Below are 27,571 nucleotides of genomic sequence, written 5' to 3'. Positions count from 1 at the left end.
GCTGCTCACCTGGGTTCCTACCGCTCTGGAGGCTGAGAGAGGAGGACCTGAGTTCCAGGCCAGACTGAGCTACATAATGAGACCCTGTCCTCAAACCACAGAGCAGCCAAAAGATCTTTTACCATTCATGGACAGAATTGTATTTATTAGAATTCTTGTCTCAGGGACCAACCCTGTAGTGTGTGTTACCAGTGAGCTCATCAGTGAGATGTTTTGAGTTTTCTCAAGATGGAGAAACTTGGGTGAACCCTTGGGAAATGCCTGCATCATCCTCTTAGGGAGGAATTCTGCCAAACTAGTGAGAAGGCAGTCAAGAGAACGAAGCTAAAGACAGCAGGCAAAACTGAGAGAGGCACACAGTTCATATGGTTTCATAAATGTTATATTTATAAAATATATAGACATAGTTATCATTTATATACATATAAATTATACACATATATGATTTATATGCACACATTAGGTATAGAATATATTTATATGCATATAATTTATATAAAGTTTTATACTATCACCACTTTTTTTGGAGATAGGATCTCGCTGTGAATCTGACTGATCTGGCACTCCTAGAGATCACCTGCCTCTGTCTTCTAAGTGCAGGGCATGAAGGCATGCGCCACCGTGATCAGCCTCCGGGTGATCCGATGCCTCCTTCTGGTCTGCACAGGCACACGTGAGGTACACACATATGCAGGCATAACATCCCTACAGATAAACATAAAATCTAAAAGTTGTCCTCTGACTTCTATAATACCATCCCCCTCAAATTGAAAACAAATGCACATCAGTAGGAAAAAAACGTATTTCTGTAGCTTATAGTTAAATTTATTTAAAAAATTATTTAGCTAGGAGTGGTGATGATTCACCCTCTGTGATTTTTTTTTTAGGCCAGCCTGGACTACATATCAAATTCATGCCAGCAAAAGTTGCATAGTGAGACCCTGTATCAAAAAAAAAAAAAAACCCACACATTTTAAACCTCTCATGTTCTCTTTATGGATGTTTTGTCTGCATGTCAGTCTATGCATACCATGTATACCGTGTCAGATCTTTATGAGTTCCAGACTAGCCAGTCCACAGAGTGACTTCCAGGTCTTAAAAAAAAAAAAACAAAGAAACAAAAGCACCACTGCCCCGCGCCTGTGTATGTGTGTGTGTGTGTGTGTGTGTGCATCACTGCCCCGCGCGCGCGCGCGTGTGTGTGTGTGTGTGTGTGTGTGTGTTTTATGTGTATGGACATTTTGTGTCTGTACACCAACTATGTGCCTAGTGACTCAGAGACCAGAGGAGGGCGTCAGTCGCCCTGGAGCTGGAGTTACAACCTGTTGGTCTCAGGTCCTCTGTGAGAGCAGCAAATCAACCACTTATGCCCTTCTATAATTATTTTGTTTTCCTCCCCAAGAAGGGTTTCATGTGGCCCTAGATGGCCTCAGACTTGCTTTGTAGCTAAAGATAAACTTGAAGTTCTGATCCTCATATCTCCACCTGGCAAATACAGGTGTTGCAAAAGTAAGTTATTAATTAATTAGTGTATATGAGCACACTGTAGCTGTCTTCAGACACAGCAGAAGAAGGCATAGAATTCCTAACACAGATGGTTGTGAGCCACCATGTAGTTGCTGGGAATTGAACTCAGGACCTTTAGAAGAGCAGTCAGTGCTCTTAATCGTTGAGCCATCTCTCCAGGCCTTTTTTTTTTTTTTTTTGAGTTGTTTATTTTCATTTTTTTTTTTATGGGGTGTTTGTGTTTACTTTTGGGACATGGTTTCTCTGTGTAGCCCTGGCTGTCCTGGAACTTGTTCGGTAGACTAAGCTGACCTCTGAGTTGTTGATTTTTAAAGATTTCTTTATTATATGTAAATACACTGTAACTGTCTTCAGACACACCAGAAGCGGGCATTGAATCTCATTACAGATGGTTGTCAGCTGGAATTTGAACTCAGGACCTCCGGAAGAGCGAGCAGTCAGTGCTCTTAACCACTAAGCCATCTCTCCAGCCCAAAGCTGTTTATTTTTAAAGTAATTTTGTTTCTATGTATTCCAAAGAAGCCATGTATAGTTCACATGTTTCTGGCCCCACAATATTTGCCAACTGCTGTTTCTCTCCTTGAGCACACCTCCAAAAGAACAGAACTTCAAACTGCTGTTATAATGCAAAGCTACAGCACAACAGAACCTGGGAGAATTCTAACTTGGGGTCCCCTAAGGCGTGCCCTGGGAGACAGGTGTGTACCCACTGGTGTGGGGGACGCCGGCTCAGATTCTCCAGAAGTAAGGTGGTGGATACCGACTGCGATCAGTAGGATCTGTACTACCTTCTCTCCACCTGTACAGCACCTGAGCCAGCATGGCGTGTGTGTATGTCTCCAGCGCCCCTCTCTCTGACCCCTACTCTCCTCACAGATTCCCGTGCTCCCTCTCCACGCCAGCTCTCTTCCGGGTTCCCACTCTTATTTACTACGGTTCTGCTCTCTCCTGTCCTTTTCCTCCGGGTCCTCCACTCTCTTCTTATGTCCTCCCGTCTGCTCTCCAGGTCCCCTCCGCTCTTCTCTCCTTTAGGATCCCTCACTCTCCGCTCCCTTCGGTCTCCACACTCCTCCCAGCCCTGGAGCCCCGCCCGGCGCAGCCACACCGACAGAAGACGAGATCCGTGGCGACGATCAGGCGTCGCCCTCCACGCGCCGCCCGCGGGCAGCCCCCGTGGGTCTCTAGACTAGCCGGGCGCGGATTGGCTGCAGGGCTCGGGAAGTGCCGGCTCCCGGAACCACCGGCCAATGGGAACCAGGGGCGGGACCGCGGCTCAAGCGCCGGAAGCGGGGAGGCGACGAAGGGACCTCGCGTCGCCGCGCCGGGTCTCGAGCAGCTGCCAGAGCCGCCGGACAGACCGCCGCCCCCGCCGCGCCATGGCCGAGAGTGACTGGGACACCGTGACGGTGCTGCGCAAGAAGGGCCCCACGGCCGCACAGGCCAAGTCTAAGCAGGTGCCCAGACAGCGGGGGGCGGCGGGAAGCTGCAGGGCCGCACGGCGCGCTGCGGTCGCTGGGCCGAGTCGGGGAATCCGGCAGTGGGTGGGGACCCGAACGGATCGGATGAGGGTGGGAACCTTGGGGGACAACAGGTGGGGACCGAGGACGGGAAAAGACAGGTAGAGGGCAGCTGACCTGGGGAAGTTGGGGCAAAGGTCAGGGCAGGGGGATGGGAATGTGGCCTGGGCTCTGGACTGGGACAGGCCTGGGTGGGGACCTGGGTGGAGATGGAAACAGGGTTGAGAACAGGTGCAAGTGTAGGTCAGAGAACCTGGCTGATCACTATATGTGGGGTGGGGAGCATGGGCATCTGGCGCAGGAAACTTGGGAACCGGGGTAGGGGCAGTTCTGCTGAAGATTTTGTCCTTACCTCGTAAGTCCTTACCTGGTATCCTGTGCTGGTATCACCGGTGGCTTCCTGCCCATGATGCCCACCCAGGCGATGTCAGCCTATGAAGAGTGCTGTCTGATGCATTGGTGGTCTTCCATGGCCTGGTATCCTCTCCATGGGTGCACTCTGCTTCGTCTCCCTGGAAGCTGTGATGTGCTAATAAGTAGGACTGACCAGATCTGGGTTTTGCTGCATGGTCAAAGCCAAATCCACAATCCTCTTCTTTTCAGGATCATTTGGAATCATCCTTATGTTTGTAGAAAGTCTGAACATAATACGTAGAGACTGGCTCACAAGCCACTTTTCTGAAGCAGTATGTTAATAGTCAGTGACTGTGGCCTGGGCATCACCATTAGTGGTCTTGCTTCCAGGGAGACTACAGGGTTCTGTGGGGTGTGTTTCTCTCATTTGGAACCATAATGGCAGAGGAAGCCAGGCTAGTATTCCACTCCTTTCTGTTTTGTAGCAGAGTTTGGAAGAGAACTTTATTGGAAGAGCTCGATTTCCAATAAAGAACCTGATAGCTTGTAGTGTGTGTTTTGTGTGTGTGTGTATGTGTGTGTGTGTGTGTGTGTGGTGCTGATATTGAATCCTGGGTCCTGTGTATCTAGTACTAAGAAGGCTTGAATCTGAGCCTTCTAAGGGTCCTGGGTCACCACCCAGCTCACGCCTGTCTCGTGTAGAAGTGAGTTGGTTCTTTTATCCGTAGTTCAATGCACGCTATCTAGATATCTGTGTACAGTGTACCCCTATTTCTCAGACACATCCTGAGGCTGCTCAGTGGATGCCTGAAACTGTGAGTCGTGCTGGGTGCTCTATGTAGTATGTGTTTTCCCACTCATATCTACCCATGAAGAAGTTTATAAATTAGGCACAATAAGAAATAGTAACAAGGGTGAAGAGATGGCTCCGTGGAGAAGAGCACTTGCTGCTCTTGCAGATTCAAGGTCATGTGCCAGCATCGACATGGCGGTTCATGCCTACCAGGAACTCCAGGCCTGGAGGAATCCAACACCCTCTTCTGGACGCTGTATGGACGCTGTATGCACGGGATACATAGATATCTATGCAGGCAAACACTCATGTGTAAAATAAAAATAAATACATTAAAAAAAGTCACAAGTAATGGTTGAAAAGAACAGCTGTAACAGGAGTCGTGCCAGTGTGGTTTCTTGGGGTCCTATATGCACCCTTCTTTTAGGGATGGTGTGAAGTGATACATTATCTCGATGATACTCTGAAGTGATGTGAAGCACTGAGCTGTTAGGTAGCATCAGGCTCCTCCATCATGATTCCTTGAACATGAAGTCTGTTTTGGTGCCTTGGTAGTTATCAACCAAAAAGGCTGTCAGACGGATGAATAAGAGGCAGGTAGCACACACACACTGCGTGGACACGACTGCACAAAGGCATGGTTTATGTCTCGGCTGAGGCAGTGGGATGATAGGAAACCGAATCACACTTGTCAAAAAATACAAAAATTTTAAAATTACGAATTGTTTATTACCTGGAAATTTCTAGGTATGTGTCTGAACTAAAGTTGACCTGAGCCAACCAAAAACACGAGAAGTAAAACTTGAGCCAGGCAGAGGACATTCTGGTACCGAGTTTGGGTGGTTCCACCTAGCACTGTGTAGCAGTCTTGTAGATTAGTTAGCACCACGTGCTTGGTAAACAGCTGCTTAGATTGTACTCCGTGCTCCCCCAAAGCTCTTTTTGATTGAAAACTGCTTTCTGGCTTTCTAGGCCATCTTAGCAGCTCAGCGACGAGGAGAAGATGTGGAGACATCCAAAAAATGTAGGTACTCAAGTTTCCACTTGCAAAGCAAGGGTGTGCTGTGGAATTGCTTGCCTGATGGTATGGTGTGGTGGTATCCCGGGGAACTGTCTGGAGCAGAGACTGGGCAGCCAGGAAATATTCTTGACTTGTCGGCACAGCTCTGGGTGGCATGAAATCAGTGGGATTGTTCCTTCCCACCTTCTTCCTGCCACTGTGGGAAGGTTCAGATTCAGGCCTAGGAAGATGCTGGGCCTGGCCTGTCAGCCTGGTGTCCATTTGAAATCTTTCCCCTGTGCTGACTGCAAACCCCACTCTGTTCCGCTCACGTTGCCTGCAGGGGCTGCTGGCCAGAACAAGCAGCATTCCATCACTAAAAACACAGCCAAGCTAGACCGGGAGACAGAGGAGCTGCACCACGACAGGGTGACCCTGGAGGTGGGCAAAGTGATCCAGCGGGGCCGGCAGAGCAAAGGCCTGACGCAGAAGGACCTGGCCACGGTGAGGCTTCGGCAGCTCTGGTGCGGGCACAAGTGACAGGTGCCTAGACAGCATAGGGAAGGTGGGCTCACTGCATGGTGGCTTTGGGACCTTACCCTAACACTCCCCAAATCCTCTGGGAAAGCCAGGTCAGAGAAGCTCGCTCTTGCACAAGACCTGTCTGTATGGGGCTACCGGAGACCCCAAAGGTGGCTGCCTGAGGGCACCTCCCCTGGCTTCTGCAGCACATCTCACTGAGTTGGTATGGCTAAGGTGCATCTTTTCTTCAGAAAATCAATGAAAAGCCGCAAGTCATCGCAGACTATGAAAGTGGACGGGCCATTCCGAATAACCAGGTTTTGGGCAAAATTGAGAGAGCCATCGGTGAGTGTCTTCCCCAGCAGCTTTGGGCAAGGCAGTGCCCTTCCTTCCATAAGGGGTGGTGAGGGCTGAGCTGGCAGGCCCTCGTCCCCTCGAGGCGGCCCTCGTCCCCTACAGGCCATACCACCTGAGTCCCTCCTGAGGGGTTGAGGATTGGCGGGACTCCAGAAGCCTAAGGACATGGTGTCTTGGGTTCTGTAGCTAGTGTCCTGCCACAGCACACTGCTCAGGATACCTGGGGGCACATGCTTGCTTCTACATGCACCTCCATGGAGGTCTAATGCAGTATTCCAGTCCTTCTGGGGCAAGATGTTTGTCTTCTCGTCTTTTTAGATTTACTATTGTTATTATATTTATTAACTTTTTTCTGGCTGTCTTGGAACTATGTAGACAGGCTCGTCTTGAGCTCACGGAGATCTGCCTGCCTCTGTGTCCTATGTGCTGGGATTAAAGGCGTGTGCCACCACGTCTGGCTTAGGTTTTATTTTCTATATAGACTCACTGTAGCTCAGGCTGGCTTCAGACTCATATCAGTCTTCCTACCTCAGTCTGCTGAGCTCTAGGATTGCTGGTGTGAAGCACCACGCCCAGCCTGGCCCTCAACCCTTTCTGATAGGCTTAGCCCACACTGATGTCAGATGTGAAAGCAGCCTTCTGTGTGTGTGGAGGCCCCGTGAGGCGAGTGGACAGGAGTGACGGAAAGCTCGAGTAGACCGGGGAGGTTGGGTGGGCGCAGGAAGTGGCAGAGTGGTCAGCATCTTGCTGGCTCGTTTCAGGCCTCAAGCTCCGGGGGAAGGACATCGGGAAGCCTATCGAGAAGGGGCCGAAGGCGAAATGAACACAAAGCCTCGAAGCCAGTGGTTCCGGCTGAGCTCTTCTGGCTGGTCCCCCAGGACCACCAGCACTGCCGTGGGTCTCCTCACATGGTCAAACGGAACATGGGGTCAGGCCTGTGTGCCCCCTCAACCCATAACTGCTGTCAAACAAAGCAAAACCTTGGAAAGTGATAGCCTCCTGGATTTTTCCTCCCTGCCTTCTGACCCTCAGCAGGGGTGCAAACCTGTGCCTTCTGTCCAATGGACAGCTGGCTGCAGAGGGAGGGAGTTCAGGCCTGGGAGGAGTCCATGTACTCAGACTTTGTCTCCTGTCCCTTCTAAGGGCCTGTGCTCTGTTGGAGAGAAGCAGCACCTGGCACTCTGACGTCTCCTTGCTGTTGACCACAGCTGCAGAGGGAGCTTCCCTCATGATACATACCCCAGAGGGACCTAGGGAGCTTGAAAGTTCTTTCCCTGTCTGCTCAGAGCCTTGTAATGCCTGAAGATGCAGGGTGGCACCTGGCCATGTCCCACCACCTCCTCCCATGCAGCTGACTTTGGGATAGACAAGAGCCTAGCTTGAAACACATGGTATCCATGGTGAGGACTAGTTTCCCTGGGTAGGAAGGAGCGTCTGGTAGTCCACTCTCACCCTGGAGGACAGCCCTTAGGGCCCCCAGTCCTCAGTGAAGCCACGTCTGAGGCATCACGTGAAGGGAACCATTGTGGGACAGATGTGTCACCCTCACTTCATTAGGCCTCTGACTGGGTGTAGCAGCACCATATCTGTCCAAAGGCTGAAGTGTAGTTTGCCTTCTGGTGCCTTGCTCTGAAGGGGGATGGGCATTCCCAGTGACCTCAGTTTCAGGTTTTTATTGGAGCTGGTAGCATTTCTCCTTACCAGACCAGTTTCATGGTACCATGTCCAGTTGCTTTTATACTCCCAAGACCCTGCATTTTTGGGGTAGCTTTATCCTTACTGGGTACAGAACCACCTGGTAAGTTAGAAGCAGAGGCCATTCCTTGCTGGCAGGGGTGGTGGGTTCTTAGGGTCCAATAATTTCTGAGCTACACCAAAGACAATGAAAGGTCCTACACCCACTCTCTGAGTTCTGTCCTAGGTTAGGTTAAACCCTGGGAGGGCCACCCACCTGCTGGGCACAGAATATACAGAGTGCAGCCCAAACATCTGGGTCGCCCTCACTATGTAGAGCATTTATTCACAGTACAAAGACCCCTCTACCCTTCTCCATCACACCAGAGGGCAAAGACACCAGATAGAGAAAGACCTGGTGAGGTAATCATGACTCGGTCCCTACATCCAGGCCCACAGGCAGGTGGGCAGGCCAGTGCCTGTGAGGTTTGAATGCTGTGAGAGTTGCCATGTCAGGCCAGGCCTTGTCTGGAGTGCTCTATGGGTTACTGGTGATTGATTCTGGGAGGGTAACTTGATCCTAGAAAGAAGGAAGGGATATTGGACAACTGCTGTGGAAAGGCAGTGTGGATCTGGACAGGGTGGGGCGGGGTCCCTGCTTCCGAGTCCTGGTCCCCCACTGCTTTCCCCACATTTTGGGGTTCCTACCGCATTGAAGAGGATATTGTCAAAGCCAGAGGCTGCTGCATCTGTACTCTGGCAGGGGAGGTGCTGCTTCTGCAGCCAGTGCCAACCTCCAAGGCCCAGGAGCAACAGGAAGAGGAGGAGGGCTCCTCCGACTGCAACCGGCATAGACACGGGTGCTGCCACTCCACCTGAGGGCAGAGAGGCCATCTCAACCCTCCACAGATGAGCCTAGGGCTGCCTGACCTCTCCAGTGCTTGCAGGCCCCAGCCTCCTTGTTGACGTGTGTGCACAATGCTGCAAGCCTGTCCCCTTTTCCTCTGGGCATGACAGTAGCCACTGACTGCCAAACGCATTGTGGTCTCTGGCTTAACTTGGCAGTTCCTTCAAGAGAGTTCTTGCCCAGGAGGGGACAGTAAAAGCTGATAGAGCCCCTATGCTCAGCCCATGAACACAGTCTTGGTTCAGCTGGTTTCCCAAGCAGGGCACTTACAGCTCTCTGGACCACCAGCCTAAGCCTGGCAGGGTCAGGGCAAGTCCGGCCATCCTAGAAGCCAGTGCTTACCCTGGCTAGGTGTAGGTTGCTTGCAGTGTTGTCCAGCCAAGTACTCCACATCATCAAGGGCAATGGGCCCCAGAGCCGGCTGGCCACCCAGAGTGGCTTCAAAAACAATCTGATAGAGGTTAAATCTGAGTATCTGAAGGTACAGAAGAGGGGAGGGAGGGCAGCTCACCAGGGACCTCACCTGGAACTCCTCAGAGCTGGACACTTCAATCTGGACTTGTAGCCACTGGTCCCGCAAGTGCCCACCCCGGTGCCACACAGCTAGCTGTCCTTGGGTACTGCTCAGGAGCACTCTCAACTCACCCTTGTCTGAGAGCAGGAAGCAGGCAGGTCAGGCCCCTGGGAGACGCCTTTGTGCCCAACCTGGGCCCCTGGTCCCCTACACCCAGGGCCCAGCCACTCACAGAAATGCGCAGGAAAGCCCATGTAGTACCAGAAGTGGAGGCAGGAGACTGCAGTTGCTGGCAGTGGCTCACTGCGCAGCCAGGCTGCCTGGCCCCCAGGACCTAGCACGCTGGTTTCAAAGAAAGCGAAGTGGCCTGGAGATGAAAGGGTGGGGGTATCTCTAACAAGAGAAGCTGGGTGAGCACTGCCCAGTTTTGTGAGGTGGCACCAGCCCAGGCCCTGCTCCCAGCCAGTATGTACCTGCTTCTGTGCCCACAGTGTGGTCCACTGAAGGCCGGGGGTACCGGGATGGAGTGGCTCCACTGCTCCAGTCCCAGCTGTACCCACCCAGACCGGGCCAAGGCAGGTGGCTCCACCCACACAGGCCAGATTCAAAGTCACAGGACCCTGCAAGGAATTGGAAGGTGACAGTAGCTGCCCCAGTGAGAAGCACTCGTGGGCAGGGCCAGGTGGGAGTCAGAGTTGTTTGGTAGAGAAATGGTGCTGCTCAGGCCACAGCAAGCTGCTCACCTGGCTGAGCGCAGGGCCCATCTTGGAGGGAAATGTCATCCAGAGCCATGTAGGAATGTTCCACGCCAGAAGCCATAGCCTCAAACACTACCTACAGGGTACAGAGCCGGCCACACAGGTCCTGCAGGCTGGTCCCGGCAAACCTTGAAGGTGAGGTGGCTTTCTTCTCTCCACTCAGGTACTTACCTTCCAGGTCTGCTCAGCCTGTACATTCACACTGCCTAGGCGCCACGCAAATCCACCATGGCCACTGATGCTGAGCTCTTGGCGCCTTGTGCTCTCTTCCACGAAGACCCTCAAGGTGCCTAAACACCAGAACCCAACTAGATCCAATGCCTCGGTGGCTCCCAGTCCTGGACAGGGGCTTCCTCTCCTGTAGGTTCCTCACCTGGATTGTGGAAGCTCAGGTGGTACCAGAAGGTCAGGCAGGCAGGCCGGGACAGGGGCGGGTGCTCCTCTGAAGTCAGAGAGGCCACATGACCCTTGGGCAGTAAATCTGGGCTGGTGTCCACCACCATGTAGTGCCCTTGGAGAAGGGAGACCAGCATCAGCTTTCTGTACCAGCCTTCTGTAAACCCACCCCCACCACACCCCCATCCCTACCAGACCAAGTACCTTGGGCTGTCCCTGTGGTATGGTCTATCCAAGGACCCCAAGGAGCAAGGCCTGAGGCATTATTCTGGCGTGTCCACAGCCCCCAGCCCCCTGGGGAGAAGCCACAGTCAGAGTCTTCAAAGGAACATCTCTTGGCGGCCCAGCAGGGGCCAGGCCGCACAGCCATGTCATCCAGGCCCATTGTGCCATGGTACCCATCCCGGAGGCCTTCAAACAGCAACTGAGGGTAGAAAGTGACAATTGGCAGGGGGGCCAACCCTACACCACCTACCAAGTGCTGAGGTTACCCTCACCTGGTACTTGGTGCTGGCCTGCGGCTGGTGGTGAAGAGTGACCCAAGCCTGGTGCCAGCGGTTGCCGTGGGTGCCTGACCGGGACCACAGTAGTGTGTCTTCCTCCCCTTCCCTCCTCATGGCCAAGCATAGTGTCCCTGCAGAGAAGTGAAGTTTGAAGGGACCAGCCCCCAACTCCTAGTGCCTTGGGCTGCTGTAGTGGGTACCGGAATCACCCAGAGGCTCTGACAGCTCTGAGGTTCTCACCAATCTGGGGCCCATGCAGATGGTACCAGAAGCTGAGACATTCCTTGGGGACAACTGGCACCTGGGGTCTCGTGAGCAACAGGGCACCTTGGCCTCGAGCAGGTGGGTCCATGGGATCCAGGAACATGAAAAAACCTTCAGGGGATAAAAAACTGAGCTACAGGAAGGCTGTCAGCTTGACCCTCCCAGGCCTCAGAGATTCCCTACCTTGGCCGGTGGTGTGGTCATACTGAGAGCCATGGCTTTTTACACGGTGCCAGTGGGCATCTGTGAGGTGGCCTGTGTGCCAGCTGCAGGAGTCCCGTTCAAAGTTACAGGAGACCTCTGAGGGTGGGGGGGATGGGGTGGGGGTGGGTCAGCACTAGTGTCTGCCTCCTCCCCTGTTATAAGACAGGATTAGAGGTGGGCTAGGTGGTAGCTCCTGGGTAGGGAAGGGAGATGGGCAGGAAGAACCTTGGTCACTCTCAGTGGTCACCATGGGGTTGCAGTCTCTCAGGGTCACATTATCCACCCCAGCCCCCTGTTGGCCAGGACCATCCAAGTCCACCAGACTGACGAACTCCAGCTTTAGGCAGATAGGGGAGAAAGACTGTCAGTTAGGGGCTAGCCCGGTACCGATTCCCCATCTTGGACTGCCAGCCTCACTTGGAATGGCCGGCGCCGTGCCCCAAGAAGAATCTTCTGTAGTGTCCAGCCCCCACTGCTGCTGCTTGGAGCCTGCCACAGCAGCTCCCGGAAGCCATTCTCCACCACAGCCAGTGCCAAGAAGCCTGATCAAGGGAGTTAGTATGGGTGGGGGGTGGGTCATCCTCAGACCCTGTCTGCCATGCAGGGGGCTCCTAGGGATCCAGTCTTGGGCCAGGGGCAGGTAATACCTTGGAGATGACTGTGAAAATAGTAAGTCATGTGGAGTTCACAGTGAGGGCCAGAGGGGCCCAGAGCAGGTGTGAGAGCCCGGGCCTCAGATCGTAGCTGCCCCCAGGCCTTCCGCAGAGATAGGAAGTGCCCTATGGGAAGAGCAAGGTACCCCCTCACTACTCAGGTAATTTATAGACTTCCTCCGAGGGGCTCCTGTGGGAAGTGTGGGCCTCACCAGGCGCATTCCGGTTGGTATCCCTGGCAGGCTTCCCGCTCTCCTGGGCTTCAGCCTGTTGCCACTGTAGCTTTCCTATACTGATGTCCTCCCAGCCCCCAGCAGAGGCAGACTCAAAGTCCGTGGTGCCTGCAACAACAGTCTTCTGCTCTGGAAGGCAGCGAAGCCTTCTCTGGCCTGCCTGTGCCCATAACCGTGAAGAACCAACCCAGGCAGGCTCTGACTGGCCTCACCACACTTCTCTTCATCCTCGCCTTCGGCACAGTGCTGCTGGAAATCACACAGCTGCTCCGGGGGCACACACAGCTCGTCACAGGAGAGATGTCCTGGCTCACAGGTTCGCTTGATGGATGTCTGGGGATAGAGGGCCAATGGCACAGGTCCAGAAAGTGATGGCTGCAGGGTGGACATACCTACAACGGAACTAAAGTCAGGGCAGAGCAGGTGACAGCCTTGCTCCTGCTGGGCAGGCCAGGGCAGGGCCTTGGGCAGATCACCTGGAACAAGTATGCAGTGGTTGGACATGATAAGGTCGTCTAGGCCCACGAAGCCTCCTGGACCAGTCTCCCCAGCAAGAAGGATCTGAGGGCAGGGAGGGCTTAGGGAATGCCAGCACTGTTCTGTCCTGTCTTTCCTCTGGCACCCTTCCCATCCGTATACTGTTAGACTTCATGAATTTCCCAACACTCTCAAGCTTTCCCACTGAGGAAATTTCCCAGTCTTCAGGAACGACCAAAGAATCCCAGCGTGCTCCTGTGCGTGCTCTAGGCAGGATTCCCTGGGTTCTGCCCTCTATCCCAGCCTCACCCGAAATGGATGGGCACTTTGAATGTTAACCCGGTCTCTGACCCAGGCTGTCCCCAACTCTCCATGGCGGCTTCGGAGTAGGACAGGAGGCTGGGTGGTGTTGAGCCCCTGTGCCTGCACAAAGAGCTGGAATTGGTTGGCCTCAGACCCATGCAGGTAGTAATAGAAGGTGAACTGGAACAGAAGAAAGGCTGTGAGGGGTCTCTGGCATCTACAGTCAGGAAGGACAACTCAGTGTTTCTCATTTTCTGACACCCATCTCACCGAGCAGTTGTAGGAGACTGAGCCTTGGAACTCAGGGCTGTAGAGGACAGCAGTGGTGCCAGGTTTGGCCACAGAGACGAGAAAGAAGCCTGTGAGAGAGGCCAAATATGGGCCAGAGTCATTGGAGGAACCTGGGTGGAAAAGGCCATGGCCGGGGTCCCTTGGAGGCCTCACCGTATGCACTATTCCGGCTGTGATCTCGGTGGGGCCAGGCAGGGCTCACCATGCTGCCAGCACTGTAGTTCCGTGTCCAGCCCTCTAATTGGGTCCATGGTCCTAGGCCTGTCTCAAAGTCAGTGGCCATGTGGTGGCCTGAGGAGTGGGAGTGGGGGGCTATCAGGGCCACTGAGCAGGGCTTTCTGCAGTCAGATGGCCCTGATTCCAGAGAAACACTGGCTGTCCCACCCAGAGTGAAGGACTCAGATCAAGGTCTAGTCTCCCGCTCTCATTCTGTAATCCCTCACCCTGCCCGGCCCTAGATGGCCCCAGCCTCACTGCAGATGAGCGGGTCTTCATCAGATCTGTCTCCACAGTTGTCTTCACCGTCACAGAGCTGGTGGGGCTCCACACAAGCTTTGTTCTGGCAGTGGTGGTGCCCCAGGGGACACCTGGCCTGAGGGACTGGAGTGGGAAATAGTTAACACTCTCTTTGGACCCAGGATTTGGGGTGGGGTGTTCTGTTCAGGAAGGTGGACAATAAGGGGGTCTCCCAGGTTTGGACAGGATGATGTGCAGCCTTACTGGGCAGACCGCAGTCCCGGAACTCCATGTCATCCAAGGCCACAGCGCCCCTGTGTGTAGCATTTCGAGTGGCAGAAAATGTCACCTGGAGAGAGAACAGTCCTTAGGATCAAGGTCCAGTGCCCAGACCTCCCCACAGTGCCCAGCCTGGCAGACCACCCTGCTTACTTTGAAGTCACCCTGGATTCGGCCAGTGTTCACTGCTAGTTCCTGCCAGCCAGGACCCCAAGGTCCCGAGCTCTGCCATAGAGTCAGTGTCTCCATACCATGGGTCAGGTCCAGCCGCAGCTCAGCGACATCTGTAGTGTTTTGAGTGGTCCTGAGGCGTGAGCCCCTTGGCGTCTCCCTCCAGTCCGGCTCTGACTTTGGATAAACCTCCTGCTTCTGCAGCCACCTCTTTCCTCACCCAGCCCTTTCCCAGATCTACTCAGCTTTGGGCCGCAGGGATCCAGAGCGCGTACCTCTAGAGTCAGTGTGGTACCAGAGCCTCAGTTCACAGGTGGGGGCTGCCTCACGCATGACAGGAGAGCGCAAAGTCGCAGTAGATGGCTCCTTCCCACTGTGGGTTCCCACAGCCATGTACCAGCCTGGCCCAGGGTGAGAGGTTAGACCAGACAAAAACCAAGACAGGAGGGAGGGGGTGAGTGTACGTGAATTCCCTAGGTCTTACCCAAGTCAGTGCCACGTGTATGGTCAGAATGGGGCCCAGAACTATCCAGCCCTGCCCCTGCCCGGTCTCGAAGCCATCGATAGCCCGAGGTGCTGATGTCCTGCCAGCCACAGGGGTCCTGCTCAAAGTTGCAGGTGAAGGGGGTGTTTGGGGTAGTTGAGGCACCGTGGAAACCTATGAGAACGAGTGGTCAGGGGTCTGCCTTTATGCTACCACTCCCTGCCACAACCCCCTGACCAGCTCACCACACTGAGCCTCATCTGAACAGTCTCCACAGTCACACACAAAGTTGCACGTAGCTTCGGTGGGGCTTCCGCAGTGGTCAGGGACCCAGGTCTTGCCTAGAGACTGTGCAGCTGGCAGAGTAAGCGAGGTGAGTGCCTATTTTTTATTTTATTTTATTTTTTTTAAAGATTTATTCATTTATTATATATAAGTACACTGTAGCTGTCTTCAGATACACCAGAAGAGGGCATCAGATCTCTTTACAGATGGTTGTGAGCCACCATGTGGTTGCTGGGAATTGAACTCAGGACCTCTGGAAGAGTAGTCCGGGTGCTCTTAACCACTGAGCCATCTCTCCAGCCCAAGTGCCTTTTTTTTAAAACATCTGTATATCTGCATTTGTGTACAAATATGTGCTATGCAACAGGGGTAAAGGTCAGAGGTCAACTGAATTGGGAATCATTGATTTCCTTCCTCTGTGAGACCTAGGACTGAATAAATGCCACTGTGCTTGGCAGCAAATGCATTTCGCTTTTGAGCCATCTTGCCAGCCCTGACTGGCTATTTTGAGCAGTATAAATTCTATATCCAGAGAAGCCCCAGACCCGGACAGGCCAGAGGACTTGTCAATTGGAGTTCAGCTCTATAGGATCACATAGGGAGGAACCTGACATCTACCAGGAACTGCCACAGGGGATCTACACTGAAAGTCAACAGAACATCTTCCCACCTTGCTAACCTCACAGAGCCCCTGCTTGCCAGGGACAGGAAAAAGGGTCTTACGAAGAAGGAGCCCACATGACTAGGAACTGGAAGATCTTCCGGTAGGGCTCCTCCTGCCCTATAAGCAGACCCATAGAGCTAGGTGATGTTGACACAGGTCTTTAATCTCAGCACTCAGGAGGCAAAAGCAATCAGTTCTCTGTAAGTTCGAGGCCAACCTGGTCTGCAGAGCTAGTTCCAGGTCAGCTAGGATTACACAGAGAAACCCTGTCTTGGAGAACCAAAAAAATTAAAACAAAAACAAAAACAAAAAACAGGGAAAAAAAGAAAAAAAGGAGGACACACTGAGGGATAGATGACCAAGGGACTTGTACCTGTTCTACAATGGGAGAGGCAGGCAAAGGCTCAGAAAGCCAGGGAGATGGTCACCTATGGCCTGTGGCCTCTCCTCTAGGACAAGGGGATAAAATTTAGGTGGGCAACTCCAGCCCTGTTGGCTTGTTCTGAATGTTCCCATTGTTGACAACCCACTTCTGACAGGCTCCTGTGGCTGCCATCACACCAACTAGCATCGGGCAACAGTTTACTCACCCATAAATAGGACCCAGATTGAGAGGAGGCGGCTAGGCAGGCACATGGCCAGGCTAGAGGGTGTCCCAGTGCAAGCGAAGCTGTGCAGTCTAGAGACTTCTCAGTTCAGTCCGCCGCGGCCTCACCGGCAGGCTGTTCTCACCGGAAGGGCTCGGCTCCTTTATACTTGCATCTCCTTGCCGGGTCCCATCTGATGATGACAGCCTAAGCATCCAGCTGTAAAAGTAACCCTAGAAGGGGGCCTCTGCTTGGCTCATTCTGGTCAAAGGTCGGTTCTTGGCCATCCTGTGTGTCTACCCTGCCCTACCCTGCCCTTCCCCCTGAAAGTTTCTACTGGAATGTGGAAAGGCTGGGGACCCCACTTGCAAGGCTCTAAGAGTTTTTTTCATGAGGCCCACAGCCTACCCTGGTGCGGGCCAAGGATGTCAGGCCAGTCTGCTCAGTGGCTGCACATGGCCCTCTAGCAAATGCTCACAGCTTCCTCTGCTCTGTGCTCAGGGGACTAGATCAAGACAAATCCAGTATCACCAGCCTGCCTCTGTGGACCTGAACAAGTCCCATGTCTAGGTGTGGTGTCTTTGCTTTCACACCACCTGTAACTCAAGCTGGGCCACTCTGTAACTGATCTGGTGTGTGTATGTGTGTTGATACAGGGTCTCACGTAGACCAGGCTGGCCTGATCTTGCTATATACTCCTTCTGCTTCCTCCTCCCAAGTGCTGGGATCATAGGTGTACACCACCACACTTAGTTTGTGTGGTACTCTAGGCTGGTCAAGCTCTACCAAGCTGAGCTCCATCTTTAAAAACTGCTCTGCGTGGTCAGGTGTGGGGGTGCACACCTTTTATCCCAGCACTCAGGAGGCAGAAGCAGGTCCATCTCCGTGAGTCTGAGGCCAGTCTGGTCTATAAAGAGAGTTCTAGGACAGCCAGGGCTGTTACACAGAGAAACCCTGTCTCAAAAAACCAAACAAGGGGCCGGAGAGATGGCTCAACAGTTAAAAACACTGACTGCTCTTCTAGAAGCCCTGAGTTTAATTCCCAGTAACCGCATGGTGGGTCACAACCATCTGTAGTGGAATCCGATGTACGTAGACAGCTAAAGTGTGTTCATATGCAAAAAATAAACAAACCTTTAAAAAATAAACAAAACAAAAACTTCTGAGATCATGTGGTGCATGGCTGGTGATCGGAAAAAGTCTTGTTGAGTCCACAAACTCATTTTCCCAGGAAAAACCCCACAGCTATGGCAAGAGTAATGTCAGAGTTCTGAAAATCTTGTCGCATGGAGCTAGACTTTGCCTGTGTCTTACTGTAGTGAGACCTTGGGGCTTGTCTCACCTCACCTGTCTCCTGGCCTATACAGGGCCTCTCAGCAGTGTCTGCTGCCATCTGCAGAGCTGACAGAGGGTAGCATGAGTTTGATGAGGGATGCCCCAGCCCTGGCTTTCCCTAGGACCCACTCTAATGGCACACGGTTTGTGAGACTTCTTAGAGCAGGGGTTAAGCTGGTGCCTACCCACTGTCCTGTACAGTGACGTGGGGTTAGTAGAGACTTACAGAGGGTGTGAATGGTCCAGGGACTAAGAGCCATCTGAGTTATAAGTCCCAAGCGAAAGACCTATGCAGGACTGTTTCCTGTGGTCAGTCAGAGATATCAGGCTTAGCCTGAGAAAAAAATGCAACCTGTCAGCTGGCGGACGGTGCTTGCCAGGATCCTTTCTTGCTGGGAGTCCTGGATAAACTACAGGAAGGGGGCACTTGTGGGCACCCCAGGTCTTGGGTGGCCAGGAACTGACTTCTTGTGCAAGGCCTGTTGGGGCCTCCTCCCAGATGTCCTTGAGGATAACAGCTTCATGGAGGAGCAATCAAGCCATAAATGGCAGCAATGTGGGGGCCCCCTTATCTGAACCTAAGGGGCTGAGTATGCACCACCAGTCCCCAGGGCCCCCTGAAGCTGAGTAGGTATATCCGGTGGCAATCCAAAGGTAGAAACCAAGACACAAGTCAGGGGCTAGTAGGCATATCAATACTTTAATTTCTATGGATCAGATTGCTCTGGCCTCTAAGGCCTGGCAGGTGGTGTGTTGCCCAAGGTACAAAAGGAGAACACAGGGCCAGCCCCTCAAGACAGAATACAGGGAGAGCAGAGTCCTGACTTAGATGCTGGTGGGGAGAGCTTCAGTAGCCATCATCAGCCCAGGTGACCTCATAATCAGGATACTTGGCTTTGATCTTCTCAGTTGAAACAGAGTGCTGGGCACGGCCGTAACCCTAGAGAGAAGATGACCACCAGTCTGCTAGGGTTTTGCTTTGGGAGTCCACCCAGAAGCTACAGCAATAGCAGCCATGGGGAAAGTAAGCAAATCCTAACCACACTGGGAACATGATGGTGACTGAAAGGCTCTCTAGGTGATGCCTGAGGATCCAGGGTGGACTTTTATGAAGAAAGATGGAGGTGGTCAGGGCTGTGAATCTGACCCCAGCACTGGCTGCTCCAAGGGCCCCTGAAGAGCCAGGACACAGACTCATCAGGATCTGGGGCAAGGAGGGGGTGCAACCCAAGGCAGCCGGCTTCCAAACACCTTGGAGTCATTTGGGAAATGTGGGGAAAGGAAAAGCCACATTGCCCTTAAGTAAGGGTTCTGTAGCTCCAACTTTCATAGTCTCAGAGGTGGCCTGAATGGCGGGGTGGGGGTGTGGAGGAGTGGTCAGGCTCACAAAGGTGAGCTTTGCAATCTGGCTGAGACCCGGGGACTGAAGCTCACCATAGAATAGCCATACACGTGTATCTTCCTGTCCTGGCTCTGATGGGAGATGCGCCCGCCGCCTAGGCACTCGCAGTCATAGCCATTCTTTTGCAGTTCGCCTGACACTTTGTCATAGATGTCCGCTGAGGTGGGGAGAGTGGCCTCAGGATATGCCCTAGTCGCCCTTGTTGGCCCCACACTGAACTTTAGGGCTGGATATGGGGGTCAGAAGCTCCAGCTCTTGGTGGTCTTTTTCCCAGTGGAGATGAGCCCTTCCCCCGCTGGCACAAAGACGAACGGGAGTAAGACACTTCGAAGTGAGAGACGGGATTAAAAAGGTTCCGGTCACGGCACTCCTTTCTGCCTAAGGCACTCCTTTCTGCCTAAACCCCGACGTTTCTAGGCCAGCCAGGCTATGTGTTAGTCAAGATATATTAGCATTCACAACCCCGCCCCCAGCAACTGCTAGGTTCAGGCCCCGCCCCCAGCCGGGCAGAGGCCCCGCCCTCACCGTGGTATTCAGCCCATTTGTAGCCACGCACGATTTCCTTGCACTCCCTCGCCGGATCCCCGGAAGGCTCTGCTAAGTGGACTCGAATCAGCACGTACTTGAAGATACCATCTGAATCAATGTCCACATCAGGAATCTGACGGAGGTCCGCCGCCATGTTCGCCAAAGCACTCGGTCTCTGGGCCCACAATCCCTTACCCAACCCTGTGCGCGAAGGAGGCGGGTCCTTGGCAGCCGCGACCAATCCTGTGAGGGAATGCTTCTCGAGGCCCAGAGAGCCTCAGCCAGTTGTATCTCCAACCTGAGGGAGGGACTAGCCAATTGCAACCCAGTTCTTTGCAGCTTTGGCATCTTGAGTCCCAATTAAAGGAGTCGAGGTATAGGTTAATCTGTGGTGCTGTAAATCAAGCTGCTGTAGGTGGGCAGCGAAAGAGAAAACAGGGACGCACCCTGGCTCCACTCCCGGGCCCTAGGGCTTCAATCTGTAAACCATAAATCCGAAATCCTCTCTTCCCCAATACCCTTAAACCCGAGGATCTCTCTCAGGTGTCTTTAAATTCAAGTACTCTCCTGCCCGATCCTTCACAACATCAGGCCTCCCCTTCCACAATACTCCCGGGTGCTAAGCTCCTACTCCCGAAAGCTCCCAACACTCTCCCCCCTACCCCCCGCCCACGACGACGACGGCGACCACCACCACCACCACCAGTTATTTGCAGCAGCTACATTCAAGTTCTATTTTACTTGGTTCGAAAGCACTCGCCCTTCTTGTCAGGGGCATTCTTACCAGCCTGCCACAGGAAGGAATGTGGAGCCCCTAGGGAGGGCGACAGGCGGCACGGCAGCAAGTGTTGCAAGAGCGGCATCGGGACATGTGCTAAGACAGGGGCCAAGGAGAGAGAGCTGGAGTGTCCCGGGGACATACAGTAGAGGGTAGCTGGCACGTGCACGCCCTCGCACAGCATAGGTGTGTGTCCCAGGTTCTCGCACTTGTAAGTTCGGAGCTCCTAAGGGTCTTGCGGCTTCTGGAGAGGGCTTGGAGAGACTGGTCTCAAGCCCTCTCTGGGTCACACCCTCCACGAAGTCCTGGGCTCAGATCCAGGTATATTTAGACTATAGGGGTCTGGCAAGGGGTTTAGGGAAGCCTAGACCTCTCCACAGCTCGTCAGGCTTTGGCTTCTCTCTCAGCTTGGAGCGCAGCCAGGGCGAGTATGTGGCACTTTTTACACAGGATTGGAATCAGGGTAGGCCTCAGCACCGGCTCCCTAACCATTCTCACACTTGGTGGCTCACTACTCCGCACCTTTCCTAGTTCAGTCCTTAATTAGGGGCAGCCCTGTTCCTTACTCATTCCCAAGTCATTCAATGGTAGGTGCTGCTCTCTGTAGGGTCCCCTGCTAGTTCATCAGCACACACTTCCCACCTCCCTGGAAGATTAAGGCCTGAGCTTCCATCTTCTCTGGAAGGTGGATTTTTAAGGCCATCTTGTTGGGTAAGCTGCTGTTGGGGAGCTCAAATCCTTACCCAGCCAGATCTTAACTCTGGCTTGCTCAAAACCCACACTGCTTCCCCTATTCAGGTTTCCATCTGGCTGGGTAGATTGTGCCTTGGCCTTGACCTGAAAATTCCCCAGTATTCCAACTTGTCCTACAAGAGCCCAGGCTAAGGTGACCAGAGGTGAGAGCATTGACGGTCAGGCAACACTGATAGGACAGTGCTGGCCATGCCCATCGCCTCAACAGCATATGGGTGCACAGAGAGTAGGCCTCTGAGCCTGACACAACCCAAACAGGAGGGTGAGGGGAAGTGCTTAAAATAAGGACGTTGGGCTTTGGTTAACGTGGATGTCTGGACTAGAAGGGTTGGAGAGCTATAGCAAGCACCCACAACGTACACCAAGGGAGTTTGTCCCAAAGGGATGAGTGTAGTAGAAGGCAGAGCCCAGCGGTCCTCAGTCCCACCCCACCTCCCAGTGGGGAGCACCGAGGGCGAGGACCAGGCCCTTGGGGAGCCCCCACTCCTTGACTGGCTTGGGTAGACCCCAGGATGTGGAATGTGGGTGGTACTGTTAGGAACAGAAAGGAAGAGAAGCTGCTGGTTGGAAACGGGACGGGGGTGGGGGCTCCTAGGCAAAGTTAGAGGTGTGGAGTGGGTGGAGCTCAGGGTAGAGAATTTGTAGAAGACTGAGGGAGGCCCAGGGGGGTTGGGAGGCACTGAGCCAGGTGGTCCGGACTCTGGGGGCGGCCATGATGGATCAGGCAGGGCCTGAGTAGAGTAGGCAGGGCTCGGGGTCGGGGCCTGGGCCTAATGGTCTCATGGTTCACATGATGTCGTCCAGCAGGTTGGCACTGGCTACCCAATCTAGTGCACGCGGCTCGGAAGCAGCCATGATCATGCACATGAAGGGGCGGCCTGTGCGCCGATCCGTGGGATAGATGGTGGTGGGCGTGAAGCGCCGGTTAGCCTCCACAAACTCACAGAGCTGCTCGTAGACCCGTGGGAACTCGTGGCGGAGAAAGACGCCGCGCAGTCGCAGCTCACGTTGGATATGGATGAAGGCTACTTCACGCGCGCGCCGGCCCGCTTCACCCTCTTCGTCCAGGCCCGCAGTGCCGGGGGGTGGCGTCAGGATCAACGTTTCCATGTCTGGCTCTCCGCCACGCGCAGGAGGAGGCCGTGTTGGGCTGCCAGCGGCCAGGGCTACCTTGGCGAACTTGCGCACTGTGGGCCCAGGACTGCGTGGCGCGGGCCGGGCAGCGGCTCCCGGGGGTGCAGCGCCGGGGCCCACGGCCACGGACACGCTAAGCAGGAAGCACTCCGCCGGCTCATAGAGCCTCCCGGCGGCCGCCAGCTCTCGTGCATAGCTACCCAGGGGCGCCGCATGTGTAGCCAGCTCACGCAGCGACAGGTAGGTGGGCGATAGCAGCAGCCCTTCGAGGCCGAAGCGGAGAAAGTTGTCCGCAGAGCCCGGGCTCGGAAAGCCTAAGAACAGCACGCCACGGCCTCGCGACAGGAATCCGACGCGCGCTATGCGCGAGAAGGCGCGATGCACTGGGCTGCTGTCGCGGCAGAACTGCAACACGTGGCGGCACACGCTGCCCACGCGGCCGTACACGCAACGCGCCTTGTGCGCATCCCAGTCCTCTCGGCGGCACAAACGCGAGCAGTAGTAGGTATAGCAGCTGTGGCATGACTTGAAGTAGAGGCAGGCGTTGAACATGGTCTCTGTCCGCCGGCAGCGCGCGTTGGAGCAGGTCATCAAGTCATCCTCATCTGCGCTGGGCTCTGGGGAGGCGTCGGCTGCCTCCCCCGAGCCGGTGGGCTCTTCTGTGCTGCCAGCCGAGGCCGGAGGCGAGCGCGACGGCGCCAGCGCGGTGGCTCCTCCAGGGCCCGCAGGCCGTGAGTCCAGCAGGCGGCGTAGTTGGCGGCCTAAACCTTCGGCCGTAGGCTCTGGGGCCTGGGCTGGCGATCGTGAGTCGATGACCAGGTCGGTGATGAGCTCGTCCAGCTGCTCGAGGCTGCGCTGGCGGCTGGAAGCGGGACCCTCAGGGACCACGGGTACGGGCTGCCGTGGTCGGCCTCCAGGCAATTCCCAGCCCTTGGCAGTCGGGCGCTCTGCTGAGCGAAGGTCGTTGTCTGTGATGGTAATCTCTGGCGTGACATACCAGTTGCGGCCCAGGCACTCTCCCGCGCGGCCTTTCTCTGTCAGCGACGTCTCGGACAGCGAGAGTGCTGCATAGCGTCTGGGTGAGGTGGACAGATTCACTACGACTGGTGGACGCCGTCCTTCAGGGGATGAACCCCGCGTATCCCGAACTTCGCGTCCCAGGAGGTTCTCATAGCTGCGGCCACGTCCTAGAGGGTCTTCACGACGAGGACCAGGAGCTAGGATGTTGTCCCAGGATCGAGAGTAGTGGCGGCTATCGGTGACCAGCCGGGGTGGGCTTGTGCCAGTGCCACCGTGCCACGAGGCTAACAGTGGTCCAGGGGCAGGAGGCGGCATCACCTGAAGGGTGCGGTAAGGCCTCGGACCCCAGTCAGCCCAGGTTGGGCTGCTGCGTGGATGCGGGTAAGTCCGAGCCAGTGCATCGCGTTCGCGGTACCTCCCAAAGTCCTCTGTGTAGAAGGCGCGGGCTCCTGGGTGCACCCGGGGCTCTTCTGGAACATACCGGGGAACGAAAGGCAGACCATAGGCTCGAGTTGTCTCCCCGTAGTAGGAGCGGGAGGGGGGCTCCTGGATCGGGAAGGTGCGCACTTCGCCAGCATAGTAGCTGCCCCCACGCCTTGGACTGGGTCTAGGGGGTTCTTCGGACAAGTAGGGCCTAGAACAGTAGCCATCAAAGGGAAGGCCGGGGCTTGCAGTAAAGCTGCCTGCGTAGCCTTCTGGCTCCTCGGTGTAGAAAAATTGGGTGGGACCTGGAGGAGTTGTGAAGGGTTGACTGCGGTGCTCCAAGTAGTCCCGAGGTCCAGGCAGCGGCCCATCGCAGTACAGTGGTCTGGGGTCAGTACAGTACAAGTCACTGGGGGTGGGAGTGCGTGACAGGGCCACATGGCGAGGGCCGGGAACTGTGAGGCCATGGAACTGTGGGACGGTGCGAGCCCAGGACGACGTCTCTCTAGGTGCGCCAGATCGCGAGCTTCGGGCGGCGTGCTGCAGCACCGCCTCGTCCGGCTTTATGTCCAAACGGCAGCGGACATGGGGGACGGGTCCAGCAGGTGGTTCCGGTGGTGCGCAGCGGCCTGGGGTGGCGCATAGAGGCGCGATGCGTCCGGGGCCTCCCCGCTGTGGCTGGAGCTTGATAGGGTGCAGTTCATTAGCAAGAGCTCGCAGCGCAGGGTACGAGGGCTCCCGGCACGGCGACCCCTCCACCCGTACGGCACGCTGGGCTTCCCGGCCTCTGCGCTGCAGTACGGGCGGTGAAGCCGGAGCAGTCGTCAGGCTTTGGGGCACACGGGGCGCGCTCTTGGAACGGGTGCGACGCCGAGGCTCGCCGTCTCTGGGCCGGGCGCGCGGTGGCGCAGGTTCAGGAGGTGGCGGCTCTGGGTGTGTCTCCATGGTGGGCTCGTCCAGTGCTTCTAAGAAGTCAAAGCTACGGCAGTGGCGCTTGTTGAAAGGAGTGGACGCAGCAGGCCGGGCCACGGATCGCTCACATGGCTGGCGTTTGGACGTGAGCCCTGGGTCCACCACCTTGATGTCCTGGTACACGGTCGACACCAGCAAGTCCGGCGGGTCCGTGCGGGTCATCTTAAAAGACGTCCCCAGGCTGGCAGCTCCAGTCACTCAGCCTTTCGGGGATTTTGTCCTGGGAGGAGATACCGGTCAGGGCAGCCTCCTCTGCACCCCAAGCCCTTTACCCCCACCCCACCCCACGTGCTGGTCCGGCTTACCTGGGGCATAGGGGATGGAGCAGCCCTGGCTGCAGGTCTTGGTCAAGGCTCCTGGTGCTGGCTCCATGCCTATGTTGGAAGCACCTGCAGGAGAGACCTCAGAGTCCATGCGGCCTGTGGGGTAGATGAGCCAGGAGACTTTAATCTACTGTGGATCTTCTTTGTCCCCGCAGAGGGAACTTCTGAGCTAAACCTGCCAGGCATTCTCTCCCTTTACTAGGGGTCGGTTGGGCAGGCTTGCGTAGATCAAAGCGGGACGTGATCTCAGCACTACTGCCCTCTGGTGCCCACAGTTGGAACGATGCGGTTTTAGATTTCCTTACAGGTTAGACTATGGGCCCCCTCCCAGCAGCCCTGCAGAACCATCCCTCTGATGATGTCCCAGGTGAGTCCATAAATGGTTCCTGCCTGCTGACCTGGCTGGGCAGAGAGTTCATCTCCTAGCACGCAAGTGCTTTTCTCCTGGGACAGTCCTTTTTAACCAAACCCAAGTCCCCTCAATTCGATGGGGTCCTGGAATGCAGGGGAATGATCCCAGAGTTTTCTTGGGTCTCAAATCTCTCTTCCTTTTGCATAAATCTCGGACCCCAGTTCCTTGAATGAAACCCATCACCAAGCTTATTGGAACGGAGAAGGCTGCAGAACAAGACTCTCTTTTGCACATGGACGCCACCCCCACCCTCTAGCATTTCTAAAGCTAGGTTTAGGCTACAGAACCACGTGGGGCCATATGAGCCACAAGCTTGATGCCCTTACCCTAAGCTGCAAACTAGCACTAGTGTACCAAGCCAGGAAGCTGCCAGCTAGGAGGAGGCAGAGGAGAGGGCAGGAAAGCCCCTCCCCAGGACAGAGTCCTTCGCACTCTGGCTTTGGAAATGTTCCTCCCCGGAGCTATGGGCTGAAAAGGATCTAGGCTAGTGTTCAGATGTGGGCCACCAGTGTCTGGGGTCCCCAGGGCCTGGAGCTGGCTGGAGAAAGAGGGTTTCACACACACCCTCCCCCTCCTTAAGGCACCTACTCCTAGGACATCTGCTCCAGAGGAAGCTGAGAGTGTTTTGTGGCCTGGCAGGACTTGTAAGTAGATAGGCCTTCCAGGGTCAAGCTAGTCCAGGTGTACGAGGGGGCTGTTACAGGGGCCGTTGTTTGAAGTCAGGGCTACTAAGTACCAAGGCTTGCTCCAAACCCAGGTTCATGCCGACCCTATAAAGACCCCTTTCATTCTAAACTCAAGGCCAGGTCAGAGTTTGGGCTAGACGACAGGATCTGAGGCTCCGCCCAGGAAGGTGACAGTCAGCTTTGCCGGCTGCGGCTGTCAGGAGCAGGGCACTGGGACACATGCCCTCTTTGGGCTGGAGGTGGGGCTTGGTCTTGTTTCCTAGGTATTTTGAAGACCCTTCCCAAATAACATCCTTGCCCGGAGCAGCCATCAGCAAGAACCTAGTCTGCGTTGCTTGGGGGCGGGGACTCCGCATCCTTCCGTACAGCCCCCTCCCGTGCCAACAGCTCCACATGCTGGGCAGTTTGGCTTGGCCTCTTACCTGGTGATTACTCCACGAGCCGAACCCGAGTAGGCTGCATAACCCAAGTCGGTTTCAGTGTGTACCTGGCCCCGCTATATATGTATATATATATATATATATACACACACACACACCCGGTATCAGCAGAAGCTTGGAGGCAGCAGCTATGATCCTGGCCTGGCGGCTCAGTGCTGCCCCTAGTGGCGACCAATAGAACGGCACTTAAAGGGGCCGCGTTGTAAGGAAGGTGTACAGTGGGACTACAGACGCCCTAGCTATCTTTTGGTGTGTATAGAGTGAAGGGTCGTGAATAGCATTCCCAAAGCACAAATCTTTCGGTCTGAACTGGGGGTCCCTTGTACCAAGAGAAGCCTGCCCGAAGGTTTCTAGGCAGGGTTCTGTAAGGAGCCAGAAGCCTTGGCTTGGCTGCAGAGAAACCAGGTTTGGGGAAGTTTCCAGAATACACGTCTGTGGTTGGACTCAGGTGGGAGCAGATGAGCAGTTCCCTGCCCCATTGGCCTCTCCTCAGGAACTGTCCTCTTTGGCTCCGAAGACGCCAAAAATCTCAGCAGGTACCTGGGAGCCAGATGGCTTGCTCAGCCTGTACTGTGTAGCTGCAATTTCCAGTGTCCAAGATAGCCTGGGTGGCCACCGCCTGCTTCCTTTGGGGAAGTTTTCATGAGGTCCACTCGTAAGCCACCACTCATTCTGGCCCTGCGTGCCCCTTGCCAGAGGCGCTGGGCCTTCCAGTATCCTAGCTTGGTAGGCGGTGGGCCACAGATGTCAGAACTGAGGAGTAAGACCTGCCTAGTTAGGTATCATCAGACGTCGCAAGATCCCAGTAATACTGCTTTTTGGGCAGTCATGGGGTAATTTACCTGTAGATCCTTTTTTCTACATCAGGAGTGAAAAACCTGGGAGCTAAAGTAATGTTTGTCCCATAGTGCCTGCTCAGTTATCAGCTGTCCTACGTACACAGCAGCTCCCTAGCATAAGAGTAAGGGAGCACCTCCCCCCCCCCACCCCCACCCCCACCCCCACCAAAGAACTCTTCATCCTTGGCCCACAGTAGGCGCAGCAGCACGCCCCGCCTCCAACGTCACTAGCAGTGATAAATGTCTGCCTGCCCCTGGAGGGTTCTCATGGCAACGTGTCCACAGTGGGCGAGAGTGGAGAGCTGCCAGCGGGGGCGAAATTCTCAATTGCAGGCACCCCCAGACTCCCAGCA

General features: G+C 54.9%; 4 protein-coding genes across 6 annotated transcripts; 1 reads left to right on the top strand and 3 right to left on the bottom strand.

Moving 5' to 3' along the window:
• The first annotated feature begins 2,791 nt into the window (after positions 1–2,791).
• Positions 2,792–7,062, top strand: Edf1 (endothelial differentiation related factor 1). Its single transcript, XM_032903080.1, has 5 exons — positions 2,792–2,981; positions 5,164–5,215; positions 5,535–5,695; positions 5,965–6,058; positions 6,832–7,062. Exons 1-5 carry the CDS (start codon positions 2,904–2,906, stop codon positions 6,891–6,893), a joined length of 447 nt encoding a protein of 148 aa, XP_032758971.1. The 5' UTR covers positions 2,792–2,903; the 3' UTR covers positions 6,894–7,062.
• Positions 7,063–8,171: 1,109 nt separating this feature from the next.
• Positions 8,172–16,388, bottom strand: Mamdc4 (MAM domain containing 4). The gene is given in 29 exon segments (XM_032901822.1): positions 8,172–8,324; positions 8,453–8,619; positions 8,994–9,102; positions 9,175–9,302; positions 9,398–9,532; positions 9,639–9,785; positions 9,909–9,999; positions 10,095–10,213; positions 10,297–10,434; positions 10,524–10,743; positions 10,817–10,953; positions 11,063–11,197; positions 11,270–11,386; positions 11,516–11,627; positions 11,708–11,832; positions 11,938–12,069; positions 12,156–12,284; positions 12,389–12,568; positions 12,653–12,737; positions 12,963–13,136; positions 13,227–13,315; positions 13,401–13,538; positions 13,722–13,847; positions 13,968–14,052; positions 14,136–14,266; positions 14,429–14,554; positions 14,638–14,811; positions 14,883–14,985; positions 16,302–16,388. Coding segments are annotated over 29 exon segments (3,792 nt in total).
• A 1,801-nt stretch (positions 16,389–18,189) lies between these two features.
• On the bottom strand, positions 18,190–20,089 carry Phpt1 (phosphohistidine phosphatase 1). Of its 2 annotated transcripts, none has more exons than XR_004387973.1 (3): positions 19,436–19,597; positions 18,943–19,205; positions 18,190–18,448 (listed from the first exon to the last, which is right to left on the bottom strand). XR_004387973.1 is itself a non-coding variant. In XM_032903079.1 (3 exons), exons 1-3 carry the CDS (start codon positions 19,590–19,592, stop codon positions 18,356–18,358), a joined length of 375 nt encoding a protein of 124 aa, XP_032758970.1. In that variant the 5' UTR covers positions 19,593–20,089; the 3' UTR covers positions 18,190–18,355. The 2 variants fall into 2 exon arrangements, 1 of the variants encoding a protein (XP_032758970.1); XM_032903079.1 differs by having other exon boundaries at positions 18,943–19,067; positions 19,436–20,089.
• Positions 20,090–20,158: 69 nt separating this feature from the next.
• Ajm1 (apical junction component 1 homolog) lies at positions 20,159–26,540 on the bottom strand. Of its 2 annotated transcripts, XM_032903078.1 has the most exons (3): positions 26,362–26,540; positions 24,824–24,937; positions 20,159–24,738 (listed from the first exon to the last, which is right to left on the bottom strand). In XM_032903078.1, the coding sequence occupies exon 3, from the start codon at positions 24,678–24,680 to the stop codon at positions 21,756–21,758; it is 2,925 nt and encodes a 974-aa protein (XP_032758969.1). In that variant the 5' UTR covers positions 24,681–24,738; positions 24,824–24,937; positions 26,362–26,540; the 3' UTR covers positions 20,159–21,755. The 2 variants fall into 2 exon arrangements, with proteins under 2 accessions (XP_032758969.1, XP_032758968.1); XM_032903077.1 differs by having other exon boundaries at positions 20,159–24,937; positions 26,362–26,503.
• Between the last annotated feature and the right edge of the window lie 1,031 nt (positions 26,541–27,571).

The sequence above is a fragment of the Rattus rattus genome, chromosome 5, assembly GCF_011064425.1.
Source record: "Rattus rattus isolate New Zealand chromosome 5, Rrattus_CSIRO_v1, whole genome shotgun sequence".
In the NCBI taxonomy this organism is placed as follows: domain Eukaryota; kingdom Metazoa; phylum Chordata; class Mammalia; order Rodentia; family Muridae; genus Rattus; species Rattus rattus.
The sequence above is the reverse complement of the archived record's forward strand: the minus strand, read 5'-3'. Positions and strand labels throughout refer to the sequence as shown.